This window comes from Martes martes, assembly GCF_963455335.1.
Source record: "Martes martes genome assembly, chromosome: 4".
NCBI classification, from domain to species: Eukaryota; Metazoa; Chordata; class Mammalia; order Carnivora; family Mustelidae; genus Martes; species Martes martes.
The window spans coordinates 160,609,697-160,625,140 of record NC_137891.1 but is presented as its reverse complement, the minus strand read 5'-3'; the positions used below and the strand labels follow the sequence as shown (position 1 = coordinate 160,625,140).

Sequence of the window (15,444 nt, the reverse complement as noted above, 5' to 3'; positions counted from 1 at the left end):
AGGTGGTGGATATATGGGTGTTCAATATTGATGATAAAAAGCGGGGGAAAAAATACAAGGACAACAATACATTTGCCTTAATTCCTAGTTCATATTTCTAGTACCTCAAACGCAGTCAGTATTGGAAGTCTAGCAACCCGGCAGCGTGTTATGCTTAACACGTTAGCAGATAGGGAAAAAAATGGATCAGATATTTTCTACCCATATATTCATAGTAATATCCAATTGAGGGAGATAATTATATAAATAAATAAAACAGGTATCTGAGATGGATATCCAAGTAGAGATAAAAACGAACTTTGGAAGAGTTTAGGGAAGAGGAAGCTTTCTTCACATTAAGAGTGTTTGAGAAAACTTCACCTGAACCGGTCTAGAAGGATGTCTCAGTTTTTCACCAAGTAAGAGGTATGTTCAAAGAACAGTGACTGGGGCTATAAGGGTGGGTGTGTCTAGTGGATGAAGAAGGGTAGAGAAGCAACGATGGACTGGTTGTGGAGGATCTTGAAATCTACGGCAAAGTATATGGATTTTTCTTTCTTTCTTTTTTTTTTTAAATGATTTTATTTTTTTGCCAGAGAGAGAGAGTACACACAAGCAGGCAGAGAGGCAGGCAGAGGCAGCGAGAGAAGCAGGCTCCCCGCCGAGCAAGGAGCCCGATGCAGGACTCAATCCCAGGACCCTGGGATCATGACCTGAGCTGAAGGCAGTGGCTTAACCAACTGAGCCACCCAGGCGTCCCATGGATTTTTCTTTCTTATCAGTGGGGAAACTGAGGATTTTTGAGCAGAGGGGTGCCCTAGTAGATCCGTGCTTTCAGCCCAGTGTTGACCATTGCGGAGTAGTAATGCCCAAAGCTGTGCACTTTAGCTCCTTTTCATTAAGGAGGCTCCAGCCTGCTCTGAGTTGCTGTAAATGTCCCTCCCTGTGAATGTTTTGGGAGAAGAGCCACGTTCAGCATGTCTGCAAGCTGTTTTTCTATTTGGGGAGAAGTAAACCTCACAACTCTATTCCTTTCTCAGTTTTGCTCTCTCAGGATGCTGATGAGACCGAGGGAAAAAGTTTCGAGGATCAAGTCACCTCCAGGCCCTCAACAGTGGAATCTCAGGTGGGCTGGATTTTCCTGTCACTTTCTTGAAATTGTTTCTCAGCTTTTAAGAGCCCCGGACTTTGATTTTCTTTGGCTCAACTTGCTGGATTGGATTTTCTTAGCATGTTCTAAACCAGGCCACATTGATCGATTTCACAGGTAATTTTCCCACCAGTAGTAGAAGGTTCCTCATAATAGGAGGTTCATCATAATAGAAAGTTCCTCAGGAACCTTCTTGTTTCAAGCAAACCTCTTGTCATTTATCCAACACATTTAAAAGTCATGGGGGATGGGCTGGATGGGGGTTGGGGATTAAGGAGGGCACTTGTTATGATGAGCATTGGGTGTTATTTGTAAGTGAGGAATCATTAAATTCTACCCCTGAAACCAATATTACACTATATTTGACTATGTTCTAACCATAATTTAAATAAAAATTTGAAAAATGAAAATAAAAAATAAAAATCATGTTGGGGTGTGTGTGTGTGTGTGTGTGTGTGTGTGTGTGTGTGTAAAGGTAATGTAGCTCTTGCCCTAAAATGTGTGTGTAAAATTATGTAATGTAGTTCTTGCCCTGAAACCTCACAGGTGTCATCCAGGGGAAAGACAAACATTGTAAAACATTTTTTTTTTTTTAATTTATTTATTTGTTAGAGAGAGAGAGAGCGAGCGAGCACAGGCAGACAGAGTGGTAGGCAGAGGCAGAGGGAGAAGCAGGCTCCCCGCCGAGCAAGGAGCCCGATGTGGGACTCGATCCCAGGACGCTGAGATCATGACCTGAGCCGAAGGCAGCTGCTCAACCAACTGAGCCACCCAGGCGTCCCCATTGTAAAACATTTTTAAATTTAAATTCAATTAGCCTTGGGGCGCCTGGGTGGCTCAGTGGGTTAAGCCTCTGCCTTCGGCTCAGATCATAATCTCAGGGTCCTGAGATTGAGCCCTGAGTTGGGTTCTCTGCTCAGCTCGGAGCCTACTTCCTCCTCTCTCTCTCTCTGCCTGCCTCTCTGCCTACTTGTGATCTCTGTCAAATAAATAAATAAAATCTTTAAAAAAAAATAAATTCAATTAGGCAACATATAGTACATTTGTTAGTTTCAGATATAAAACATTTTCATTAACATTTAAAAATTAACAGAATGCAATTCTGACATTCTTGGAGATGTATACTCTTCATTAATGACCTTTAAGAGAGGATTTCTGGTCATGTTTTGGAGCAAAATTGTAGATGAAAAGGGAAATGAGTAGAGAAGTTACTGGCAGGTCATGAAGGGCGCACACTACATAGGCTGACCAGGAAAGGAAGGAAAACTGCTAAGAGCAGTTTAGTAGGGTCTGTGTATCATAAACGAGCTGATCAGAGTATGATTGGCATTGGCAATGGGCACAGCTCTCTGCTGTCAAACCCCAGAATCATGGGGAAACTCAAGAAAAATTAGAGATTAATCAGAGAAAATCGATATAGAAGGAGACATTCTTAGAGAACAGAAGACTTTTATATATGATATGATCTTAGTTTCCAAAATAACATGGTATAGGGTTTAATCCCATATCTTCAACATTCTTCAAATTCAGCTTTCTAATTGGTTCACTATGCATACTGTTGCCAGCCCAAGAGGCCTCAAATGCCTTCCAGACTTACTTATAATACATAAAAAGCATTAGAGTCATGGTTATACTTAAGGAATATGTTATTATCTTTGCCTTCTGGCTTCTGGATTCTCTTTGCATTTGGTAATATTTTTAAAAATAACCATAAAATGGTTATTTAATTTGTATAGATTGTACATGAGAGGCTGTTGTACTTTACAACATGGTATCTACTTTGGTCAAGTCTTCCTTGCTAGGTAGAATTCATGCTCCCTTCAGAAATGTGCTGTTCTCACATACTTTTCTTACTAACAGAAATACCCAGCTAATGATATTTTACCCATGCTGAAATGTTCTCATTTTAACCAATTCTCTCAGCCCACCAAATGTCCCTGTCTTCTTTTGTGACCTCAGCCTCTTTTGAACTCTCCCCTTCCTCAAATATTCCTGATCTTTATTGTCCTTAATCCAAATTATCATATACTGCTCTGAGACCTTCTTTAATAGTTCATGAGTATTTCTCCTTCAGCCAAATGATAAGTTGCAGAAGACAATTTATAAGCTTGTTGCATTGTGTTGTAACTTCCCACAGAGAGTCAGCCAACCAAGTTTCAGGAGGGTGTCCAAGAAAACTTGGCTAGAATCTCTTAGTGTGTAGGCAATATTAGAACTGAAAAGGACATATTTGATGTTCTAGGGACTGTTGACCTTCAAGGACATATCGGTGGACTTCACCCAGGAGGAGTGGGGGCAACTGGCCCCTGCTCACCGGAATCTGTACCGGGAGGTGATGCTGGAGAACTATGGGAACCTGGTCTCAGTGGGTAAGGATGAGTTCCCCTTATCACTAGAACTTGCCTGTTGGAAGAAAATCTTTGTTCTAACCAAACTGCTATGCTTGGGCTTTGGGTTGTGATATAGGTTTCTAGTTCCTTTTAAACAGCAAGTCAGGATTGCTCTGGTCTTTTCTGCCTTGGTCCTTCTACTCTACCCTCTCAGCAGGCCTGAATACCAAAGAGCTCTCTTTAAATTCTTGGGATGGCTCTTTGACCTCAGCACATGCAGTGTTTTCTTCTTCGTGAGCAGGATATCAGCTCTCCAAACCTGGTGTGATTTCCCAGTTGGAGAAGGGAGAAGAGCCATGGCTGATCAAGAGAGAGATATCAGGAAGTCCAAGTTCAGGTAAGAGCAAGGCACATGGGGCCTTTGTCACGTTTGCTAGAGAGCTCCACTGGAAGCCTTCTCCAGGCTGTGGGGGAGACCGTGCCATCTGGATGGGATCCACAAGAAACCTGATTACCATCTGCACTTGCCTCTTCATATTAATTTCTCTAGAGTAGGGGAGGAAAGAGATGCCTTTCTCCTCAAGGTTGGTTTGCTTGAGTAATTCTCCTGACCCGACGTTCATGATTTTCTTGCTTTCTCCAGCATTCCAGACCTTGCCATGATCATAGCTTCCTTCTCCTGTCTATTCAGGTATTCATGGATCTCCTCTCATTAAGTACAGCACCTTTCACCAGATTCTCATGTCATTTTATCATAGATCTCTCTCACAATTCCAATTAAAATTTTTTCCTGAATCTTATTCTGTAATCATAGTTTCAATTCTGATTCTCTTTTTAATTTGTGTAGTTTAACTTTTTATTTCAGATAACTTAGGACTCTGGGTAAAATCCCCACAGAAGTCCTTCTTACCAAATCAAATACCTTTTAACAGCCTTCTTCATCTAAGAACAGTAATAACGACAGCTGTTCATCCAGCTGGCCTCCATGAGTCCTGTGCATACGTTAGCCGCATCTTACAGAGAAGGAAAAGAAAGCCCACAGGTTAAGAAATGTGTCCAGCGTCCTTAGCTACTGTTCAGTGAAATCGGTATTTGAATTTGAATCCTCCTGGCTCCACAGTCTTGTTCTTATGACTCTATTCTCCACAGCAGCATTGGGTTCATAGGCCTTGCCACCTTCTTGATATCTGTCCTTTCCTCCACCAGCCAGTTTAATAATTTTTATCTCCTCTATCTCTCCCATTGCCTTTTCAGTGCTTCTCATCTATATCCTTTTTAATGCAGATACATCATTTCCACCTCTGTTAGGATAGGCTAAACTACTGTAGCAGATAGACTCTAAAATGTGGCTTCAATGAAATAGGAATTTCTTGCTCATACACTGGTCTGGGGGAACTGGGTAAGCCCATGGACATTTCTTTTGGACTTAGCAAATCTGGGATTGAGATGTCTTCCACATGCGGCTGCACCATCCCCAAGGGCCTCCTCCTCATCTAAGCATAGCCAGCAGCAGAGTAAGAGCACACAGGAGCCCACCTGGGAGGTTTTTATGGGCCAGCCTGGAGTGGTTCACATGACTTTCACTCTGAGTCACTTACGGGAGAAACCTTTGTCCCTTCACTCAAATCAGAATCAAGGAGGATCAGGGAAATATAGTGTAGTTGTGTGTCCAGAGAGGGGAAGAACAGATTTTGGTGGATATCTAGCAGTGTCTGCCACAATCCCTGAAGGGTCTCTGTCTTTTACGCTGTTATTCTATACCTGCACAAATGCCCACAGATACATCATGGTAGTTTTAGTTGTTCCTTGACACCTATATTTTCCATATTTTCATCTTTGTCTCATATATCCATATGAACTCTATTCCCACATATCCCTGGTATTTAGGACATCTCTATCTAGACGCACCGTTGTCACTTCAAGCCCAGTTCATTCAAAAACAGAGACTGTCTTCTCTCCCAAGCAAGTTTCTCATCCTGACTCCTTCAGTTCTTTTAGTCTGAAAGACCAAAAGTCATGGTAACAGCAAGAATGTATCATGTTTTTCTACTCTCAATGCTCATTTCTCACGCTTCTCTGATACTACCTTCTAGATCCATTTTTCCTCTTCTTTAAAATTTTTATTTATTTTTAAAGATTTTATTTCTTTATTTGCTGGAGAGCAGGGAGAAAGAGCACAAGCAGGCAGAGGGAGAAGCAGGTGCCCAGCTGAGCAATTAAGTCCAATGCAGGACTTAATCTGAGGACCCTGGGATAATGACCTGAGTCGAAGGCAGAGGCTTAACTAACTGAACCACCTAGGCGTCCCTTCCTCTCTTCATCTTTGTTGATGCAGTGCCAAGCCAAGTTCCCATCATCTCATGCCTGTTACTAAGATTTTCAGTTGTATTTTTAATGTTTTATTATTTTTCTGAATCATTTTGAATGTTACTGTCAGGTTTGACCTCTTGAAATACATTTATCTTATTCTTACCCTGAAAAGTTAAGTGACTCCTTATTCCCTGTAATAGGTAATATAAACATCTCTACTTGCTTTTTAAAAAAAGATTTTATTTATTTATCTGAGAGAGGGAGTGTGAGTGCAAGCCGGGGGTGGGAGGGGCAGAGAAAGAAGGAGAGAGAGAATCTCAAGCAGACTCCATTCTAAGCATGGAGCCTGACACGGGGCTCGATTTCACAACCCTGAGATCATGACTTGAGCTGAAACCAGGAGTCAGATGCTTAACCAACTGAGTCACCCAGGCACCCCTCTCTCTATTTGCTTTTTCAGTCCACTCCAAGATTTACCCAGCCATCCCCAAGCACTTCGTATGTGCTATTACTAAGGTGAGGTTAGAAATCCTGGGGAATAAGAGTTTGTTGTAAATAGGAAATATTGGTGGTTTAAGATGGCAGGGTCCAGAATGGATGAAAGGGAATAGAAAGAGAATAAAAACAAGAGAAACTCCCTCTTCCAAAAATATTGTCCCACATATACTATGGATAAACTATATAGTCTCTATTCTTCAAGATTTTACAGTATAAGGATGCCTGGGTAGCTCAGTCAGTTAAGCATCTGCCTTTGGCTCAGGTCATGATCCCAGGGTGCAGGGATCGAGTCCCACATCGGGCTCCTTGCTCAGCAAGGAACCTGCTTCTCCCTCTCCCTCTGCCTGTCACTCTCCCTGCTTGTGCTCTCTCCCTCTCTCTCTCTGACAGATAAATAAATAAAATCTTTACAAAAAAGATTTTACAGTAAGTTAGTAACGTGTAACAAATTAAGAAGCCCATTTTTCATCTCATGTAGGTGTAGGCAAAAATTATGAAGAGTGATAAAAATCGAATGAACTTACTGGGAAGGGTACCCGCGTCCACTGAGAGCACACATACCCAGAACCCAGTAATTCCTCTATAGTAAATCCTATGAAATATTGACAGGAGTGTAAATAAATGTTTGTATAATGATGACGTGAAAAAGTAGAGACAACCTCAATATTTTTCAGTAAAGAAAAGTCAAATTACGCTATGTCCGTCAGTGGAATACATTGAATGCGTTGCACTTGTTTAAAAAAAAATGAGATTAATCTAAATGTATAGACATAGAAGGGGCCCCATAAGATATAGTTGAATTAAAAAACAGATGCAGAAATAAATAAATAAATACACACACACACACACACACACACACCCCATGATCCCTTTTTGTACAAATGTATGTTTGTGACCATACATATATAAAAATGCACACACTCATATCTACATACTGTTGGGAATATCTAAATGGATGTATCCCAAAATCCTAAGAGACTAAGGAAATGGAGAGGAAATTGAGAGAGGCTATTCCCCCTATATTATTTAATGTTTTACGTAGAAAGTATGAGATAAATACATGAAAAAAAACCCATTTTTAAATAGAGAAAATTTTGTCATAGAAATATGGACTTGAGGTGATATGGTGCTAGAATCCTGTGTTCCTTAATCTTATCTCTTATATTTACCCTTACAACAATGCTCTCTTCTTAGTGCACTTCCTTCTGGAATTCACATGGATGAACTCCTCCCAATTCCTAGAAATCACCTTACTTACTCTGAAAGCTTCTTTCTTTTGACCATTTCTTCATATCCTTTTATACTCACTTTCTAGGAGGCAGAACTACCTTTGAAGATAGTCCAAGGTTTCTATGCTTAGTACATTTTCATTTTCACCCCTCCTATTCTCACTATGGCCATTTATTTTTTAAAGTGCACTGAATATGGGTCATTTCTATTTTGGGATTTCTTTCAGACTTGGAGAATAAAACAGAAACCAGGGAGCCAGCCTTAAAGAATGATATTTCATGGGAAGAATTACACCATGGCCTAATGAAGGAACAGTTCACGAGAGGAAGCACCTTATATTCAACACTGGGAAGAGTCTCCAAATGTGATAAGTTAGAAAGCCACCAGGAAAACCAAGGAATGGGTGATGGGAAAATCCCCTTGACCCACAAGAAAACACTCACTCAGGAGAGAGGCCAAGAATCTAACAGATTTGAGAAAAGTATTAATGTGAGCTCAAAAGTTATTCCCAGACCAGAAGGTCCTCCAAGAAAAAAAGACCATAAGTATGATATATCTAGAAAGAGAAGTAGATACAATTTAGATTTGATCGATCATTCAAGGAGTTACACAAGAATGAAAACCTTTGAATGTAATATTTGTGAAAAAATCTTCAAACAGCTCATTCACCTTACAGAACACATGAGAATTCATACTGGAGAGAAACCTTTCCGATGTAAAGAATGTGGAAAAGCCTTTAGCCAAAGTTCATCCCTTATTCCACATCGGAGAATCCATACTGGTGAGAAACCCTATGAATGTAAGGAATGTGGGAAAACCTTCAGACATCCATCATCTCTTACTCAACATGTTCGAATCCATACTGGGGAGAAGCCCTATGAATGTGGTGTATGTGAGAAAGCATTCAGCCAGAGCATTGGGCTGATCCAGCATTTGAGAACTCATGTTAGAGAGAAACCTTTCACCTGCAAAGACTGTGGAAAAGCATTTTTCCAGATTAGACACCTTAGGCAACACGAGATTATTCATACAGGTGTGAAACCCTACATTTGTAATGTATGCAGTAAAACCTTCAGCCATAACACGTACCTAACTCAACACCAGAGAACTCATACTGGGGAAAGACCCTATAAATGTAAGGAATGTGGGAAAGCCTTTAGCCAGAGAATTCATCTTTCTATTCATCAGAGAGTCCACACAGGAGTGAAACCTTATAAATGCAGTTATTGTGGGAAAGCATTTAGGCATGATTCATCCTTTGCTAAACATCAGAGAATTCATACTGGAGAAAAACCTTACGACTGTAATAAATGTGGAAAAGCCTTCAGCTGTAGTTCATCACTTATTAGACATTGCAAAACACATTTAAGAAATACCTTCAGCAGTGATATGTGATATATGTTCAACATCGAAGAATCCTCATAATGGAACAAAAGCCTCTAAATCAGGTTTTCTGACTTTTGGATTTTAAGAAGCAATGATTTTCTCTAAGGATTTGACCCAATTTACAACTTTCAGTTTTGCTATGTTAAAGAACCTACCTTTTACTAACATTGATACAGAAAAGAAAGGGCATTTTAATATTTTTAAATATAGGAAGGATGTAATCATTAGGAATAATACCCTTAACATTGAATTAAGTTAACTATGAAAATCTCCCAAATTTGTCTTTATTTTTCTCATTTCATTATGGGCCAGTGAAAAGTTCATTATGGCAATTACTGATACTTGGATTGGCTTTTGAGAATCACTGTTTTAAATAGTCCTTAAATAATCAGAATAAAATATGAAGTATAATTTTTTAGTATAGCCCTTTATATGGCTAGAAGAGGTATGAATAAAAATACTGATTGGCTCATTTCTAGAATAAATAGGGTTAAAGGAAGCTTTCTAGAATTGATAGACAACCTACTACACATGAAATACTTAAGTATATTTTATGGTTTCTTGTAGAGAATGGGCAAACTTTTCATAAGGGCCAGAGAGTAAATATATTAGGTATTATGGGCCATATGAGCTCTGTCAGACCACTCATTTCACCATGTCAGTGCAAAAACATCCAGAGAAACACATGAACCAGGGTATCTCAGCTGTGGCACTGCTGATGTTTTAGGCCAGATGTTTTGGGCAGCTGTCCTGTGCCCTACAGTGGGTTTAGCAGTATATCTGGCCACAAGTTGCCAGTCATAGATGCCAATAGCTCCTCCCACCCCCCATTGTAACAACCAAAAATGTCTCCAGATGTCACAAGATGTGCTCTGGGGGTCAAGATTGTACTCATGAAGTATTTGAAAACCATTGACCTGAATGAATGGGTGTAGCTCTGTTCGAATAAACAATAAACTTTGTATAAAAAAACGGTGTTTGGTTGCATTTAGCCTGAGAGCTGCAGTTTGCCATTCCTGCTACACAGTACGTAAATAACTGTCCCTCCTTGCCCCCGAGTAAGCACAGCAAGAATAGTGATTGCTCATATAGGGGTGTTTATTTTTTAATCTGTTTTGCTGGAACTTTTGGTATGTCCTGCCATAATGTCATATTAAAACCTTAGTAATTTTATATAATTCCTGGAATAGTTCTAGTATTCAACCATATACTATAACCTGAGGAGGCTTCTCATCACTTATTTGACAAAGCTCCCCATGTGATTTGATGTACCAAATAAGCCTAATTAGTCAAAAAGACTTCATTTAGAAGTTGAATTTTGGGAAGTTTGTCTGAAATACCAGATTTTAAAGTACATTCCTAAGTAAGATTATAGATCATTTAAAAACTTACTAACTGGGGCACCTGAGTGGCTCAGTTGGTTGAGTGTCTGACTTTTGGTTTCAGCTCAGGTCATGACCTCAGGGTCATGAGATCAGGCCCTGTGTCAGGCTCCATGCTCAGTGGAGAGTCTGTTTGAGGTTCTCTCTCACTCTCCCTCTGCCAGTTCTCCCATCACTCACTCGCTCTCAAATCTTAGAAAAAATAATCTACTTAGCTAAGGTGGTAATAAGATTCTAAAGATAAATGCAGAGGATTACATCATTGTTAATAAAATTTAGCTTAATGTTGAGAAGATTCCATTTTAAAGACAAAACATGGAAACATTGTTTTTCTAGGCTGTTTCAAAATACAGAATAATCTTTGTTTACAACTTATAATAATAACCTAAGAAAACTGCCATTTTAACAGAAAAACCAAATTCCAATCTTAAACTGGTGTACTTCCAATATTAAAACTCAAGAGGAACTTTAAAAAAATATATATTTATTTGAGAGAGAGAGCAAGAGAGCAGGAGCAGAGGGGAAAAGGGAGAGGGAGAACCAGACTCCCTGCTGAGCAGGGAGCCCGACCCGGGGCTTGATCCCAGGACCCTGAGATCATGACCTGAGCTGAAAGCAGATGCTTAACTGGCTGAACTGCCCAAGTGCCCCAAGAAGATGAACTTTTTAAAAAATCATGCAGATCTTCCTTCTTCCTGTCATCTCCCATGTTGATATATACTTACTGAGACAAGGACATGCAGGGTGCTGCAGGGATCTGAGATTTTGTAGTGGGTGCTGTGACATGCAGACCAGAATCCCCATTAGGACTGAAGGTCTCTGCTGCAGGGAATGTGGCTGATAGTCCTCAGCTCTCACAGACCATCAGGGGTTGCCTTAACTGAAGACACCTGCCTTGTCAAAGGGAATAATACCCTCTGCCCAGGTTGTTTCATCCGATGAGTATTATAAAAGTCCAGCCCTTTGGCCCCAATTTAGGATGGTTCTGAAGTGTAATCCAACTTTTAGAACTCCTCAGTGTCAATGAAGGCTTCTGTTGATATTTTATGACCACTCAACTTCTGCCTCATCTTGCTCTCCTACTCCCCCTTCTCTTCTCCACGTGGTGATCGCTCCCTAGTAAACTTTTTTACATTTTAATCTCCACAATCTTAGTCCTGACCACGTGCAAAATTCCTTTCCAGGTTCCCTTCTCACAAACATACAACTTAACTTTTTATGTTCAGATATTTATCCTAAGTTTCCTCTCTTTAAATAACCAGTCTCGCTTTCCTTGCATCGCATCTGTTTATTTGTTCTTAAATCACCCATAAAATTTCATGAGGCATCAGACAAAGTTCCAAGTTTTTTTCCCCTTTCTTGACAAATTTTGCAATGCAGATAACATGAACTTATTTGACTTTCAGTAAACAGCAGAATGGAAATTGTATATAATATATAATGCTGATAATTCTAAAGACATGTCCATTTGATTAAGCTAACAACCTTAAATTAGCTTTAATATTGAGTATTTTTACTCAGCATAATCTCTTCCAGACGCATCCATGTTGATACAAAGGTTGGGTATTCATCCTTTCTGATGGAGGCATAATACTCCATAATATATATGGACCACATCTTCTTTATCCATTCGTCCATTGAAGGGCACCTTGGTTCTTTCCACAGTTTGGCAACTGTGGCCATTGCTACTATGAACATTGAGCTGTGGACTCTGAGGAACTAACTAAGGGTTTTGGAGGGGAGAGGGGTGGGAGGTTAGATGAGCCTGGTGGTGGGTATTGTGGAGGGTATGTATTGCAGGGAGCAGTGGGTGTGGTGCATACACAATGAACTCTGGGACACTAAAAAGAAATTTAAAAAAATACAAAAACTTTTAAAATACTGAATATTTTCCAAAATCATGTGAACTTATAAAACATTTGGGTTAATTTTTATCTTTGAGTTTTAGAATGCCCAACTCCTACAAGCACTTACTTTAAGCCAACTAAATAAAGCTCTTCTATAAGTTAATTTTAGCAATATCACCCTGGGGTAGAGAAAATATCTCACATTTATAGTATTCATGGACACACAAGTACACAAGATGCAAGCAAAATCTTAAAGGCCTAATTTCCAGATGTCTCCTTTTTGCAAAACAAATCTAGTGGTTAGACAAAATTATAATGGATGGATCCATTCATTGGTCATTTTTCTCTGTATGTGGCCAAGCAGCATTACGAAAAAATGCCCAGTTTTGAAGAATACAGCCCAGAGGTCTGCATGTGGGGTCAAACTGTCATTTCCCATTTTCCAATGAGAACATAGCAAGTGTTATCCAAAGACACCAAAATATGCAACAACAAACCAACCAAATGAGGCCCAACCTCTGTTAACATTGGTTCCTCCCCAAAAGTCAGGGCTTCACTGACCCAACCAAACAGCTTCCTCATCAACATTTTAGAAAAGGAGACTAAGAGAGCCCAAACCCCCTATTTGGATCTGAATGGGAGGAAGAGATCTAAGATTTAAACCAAACGGGAGAAAGAAAGAAGTTCACATGCCCTCCATATAAAATACTCACCCAGAGACCTCTGTCCAAACCAAACCACAAACTGTCTCCTTGCCACATGAGTTAAATTAAGCAGGAGGTGCCCCATGGGGCGGGGAGTGCCTGGGGGTGTTCCCCAGGACAAAGAACTTAGGTAAGGGCTAGGACTCATCATGTTACAGACTGAGGGCCAATGAAACATACACAAATAGCTCCTCGTCAAATTTGTAACGGAGCCCAAGTTCATCCACCTAATGGATAGCAAAGACAATCAGGCATTGAGTATGCAGCGAGAAAAGGGTTATTCGAGAGGGGGCAAAATGAGAGGCACATTTCAAATCTGCCTCTCCCAGGAGAGTCCAGGAAATTTAAAGGCAAACAAAAAGGGTAAAAAGTTGCAGTTGCACACATAAATCTGCAGCTACAATTAGTCCCATTAACACATTGGTTTCAGGTTTCACTAATTTTCTCAGAATACTGAAAATGTAATATTTACTCATGGTTGGTGTTTGGAGGTTGGGGGGGGAGCACCAACCTGGACCATTCAGTATATAATACTATAGAGCTCAAATAATGTTTCACCCTCCTTCATTACAGGGATAACATAGAGGATTATTTTTGTTATCTTGAGTATTCTTTGTGTGTGCTTTTACATAGTTAGAATCATGGTTTACCTGCCTTTGGAACTGGAATTGTTTTTCACCAAATATTATGTTGTGCTCAGATCCCAAGCCTTCATAGCAGAGTGGTAGAGTTTGCATTCAGGAATCATAAAAATATGTATTTAAATTCCAACTCTACCATCCCTAGCTTTGTGATCTTAGTCAAACTTCATCCTATTTTTTCATCTGTCAAGAGGCATTTGTAATAGACACTACACAACAGATTTATTATGCTAGGTACACATAACCGCTCAAGCCCAGAAACTATTCATATTGTATTTTATGGCTTTTCTGCTTCTTATAAAAAATAAATGCTCATTTATGAAATCATAGAGATATATAAAGAAAACAAACATGACAGAACCCGGAGAGATATACCAATGTTAAAATGTTGATGTAAAAAGACAGCATTGGGGTGCCTGGGTAGCTCAGTGGGTTAAAGCCTCTGCTTTCGGCTCAGGTCATGATCCCAGGGTCCTGGGATCAAGCCCCACATCGGGCTCTCTTCTCAGCGGGGAGCCTGCTTCCCTCCTCTCTCTCTCTGCCTGCCTCTCTGTCTACTTGTGAGCTCTCTCTGTCAAATAAATAAATAAAATCTTAAAAAAAAAAAAAAAGACAGCATTGTGGGGCGCCTGGGTGGCTGAGTCTGTTAAGTGTCTGACTCTTCGTTTTGGCTCATGTCCTGATCTCAGGGTCATAGGACTGAGCCCTCTGTTGGGGTCCATGCTCAGTGGAGAGTCTGCTTGTGATTCTTTCTCTCTCTTCCTCCCCCTCCGCTCCTCCCCACTCCACTCACCATGCTCTTTCTCTTTTTCTCTGTCTAAAATAAATAAATCTTTAAAAAAGACAACATCATATGATTTCGTTTATATAAAGTATCAAAAGTAGTCCAGTTCATAGAAACATAAGGTGGAATGGCCATTCCCAGAGACTAGGGGAAGGGGGACAGGGGGAGTTCTTGTGTAATGGGTATAGAGTTTTGGATTTTCAAAAGTCTGAAAAAGTTCTGGATGTCTGTTTTACAATATGAATATAGTTAATGCTATGGAACTGTACACTTAAAAGTGGTTAAGATGGTAAGTTTTATGTTATGTGTTTTTTTACCACACACACACACACACACACACACACACACACAGTTTTGTAATTTTTTTCCAGTGGACACACTTTTGTACACAGTTGGAAAAATTCTTCCAACCACTTGTACCAATGCTATATCACTTCTTCACTGACCTTTACTGGTCACGTCCTTCCTTCTCTCCCTACCCAGCTTTTCTTTTTATTTTTTAAAGATTTTATTTATTTATTTGACAGAGAGAGATCACAAGCAGACAGAGAGGCAGGCAGAGAGAGAAGGAAGGGGAGGAAGCAGGCTCCCTGCTGAGCAGAGAGCCCGATGCGGGGCTCGATTCCAGGACCCTGGGATCATGACCTGAGCCGAAGGCAGAGGCTTTAACCCACTGAGCCACCCAGGCACCCCCCTACCCAGCTTTTAGTCATGCAGCTGCAAACACCCTCCACTCCATATACATATGTCATTAACACCTTTCCTCAGGGCAAAAGATCATTTTACAAGTTGGATTACCTCCTGGATCCTGACTTTCTCTTTTTTGCCATCTCTTAGACATCTCATTATGGGTAGAACTGTGTCCTCCCCCGCGCTTGCCAAATTCATATGCTGAAACCCTAATCTCTAGTACATCAGAATGTAACTGATTAAATTTATTAATCACTTTAAATACATGATTAAGAGAAAGTGAGTCATTAGGGTATGCTGTAATCCAACCTGACCTATGTCCTTATAAGAGGAAATTTGGACACACAGAGAGACACCAAGGGCCTGCAAGCACACAGAGGAAAGACCATGTGAAGACACAGAGTGAGGCTGCCATTTGCAGCCAAGTAGTACAGCCTCAGGAGAAACCAACTCCACTGACGTAGGCAGGCCTGGTCTGAGGACCCAGAGGGGTCCTTGCAGGACCAGCCAAGA

At 40.3% G+C, this 15,444-nt stretch overlaps 1 protein-coding gene across 1 annotated transcript; it reads left to right on the top strand.

Moving 5' to 3' along the window:
* Positions 1-479: 479 nt before the first annotated feature.
* Positions 480-9,848, top strand: ZFP69B (ZFP69 zinc finger protein B). Its single transcript, XM_080802821.1, has 4 exons — positions 480-1,105; positions 3,372-3,498; positions 3,761-3,856; positions 7,724-9,848. The coding sequence occupies exons 1-4, from the start codon at positions 929-931 to the stop codon at positions 8,890-8,892; spliced, it is 1,569 nt and encodes a 522-aa protein (XP_080658947.1). The 5' UTR covers positions 480-928; the 3' UTR covers positions 8,893-9,848.
* The last annotated feature ends 5,596 nt before the right edge of the window (positions 9,849-15,444 follow it).

Bases quoted from the DNA above. Each gene is read 5' to 3' on its own strand.
- ZFP69B (XM_080802821.1), top strand. From the start codon at position 929: ATGTTTTGGGAGAAGAGCCACGTTCAGCATGTCTGCAAGCTGTTTTTC. The intron at 3,499-3,760 runs GTAAGGATGAGT...CTTCGTGAGCAG, and splicing joins TGGGAACCTGGTCTCAGTGG to GATATCAGCTCTCCAAACCT. The intron at 3,857-7,723 runs GTAAGAGCAAGG...GATTTCTTTCAG, and splicing joins ATCAGGAAGTCCAAGTTCAG to ACTTGGAGAATAAAACAGAA.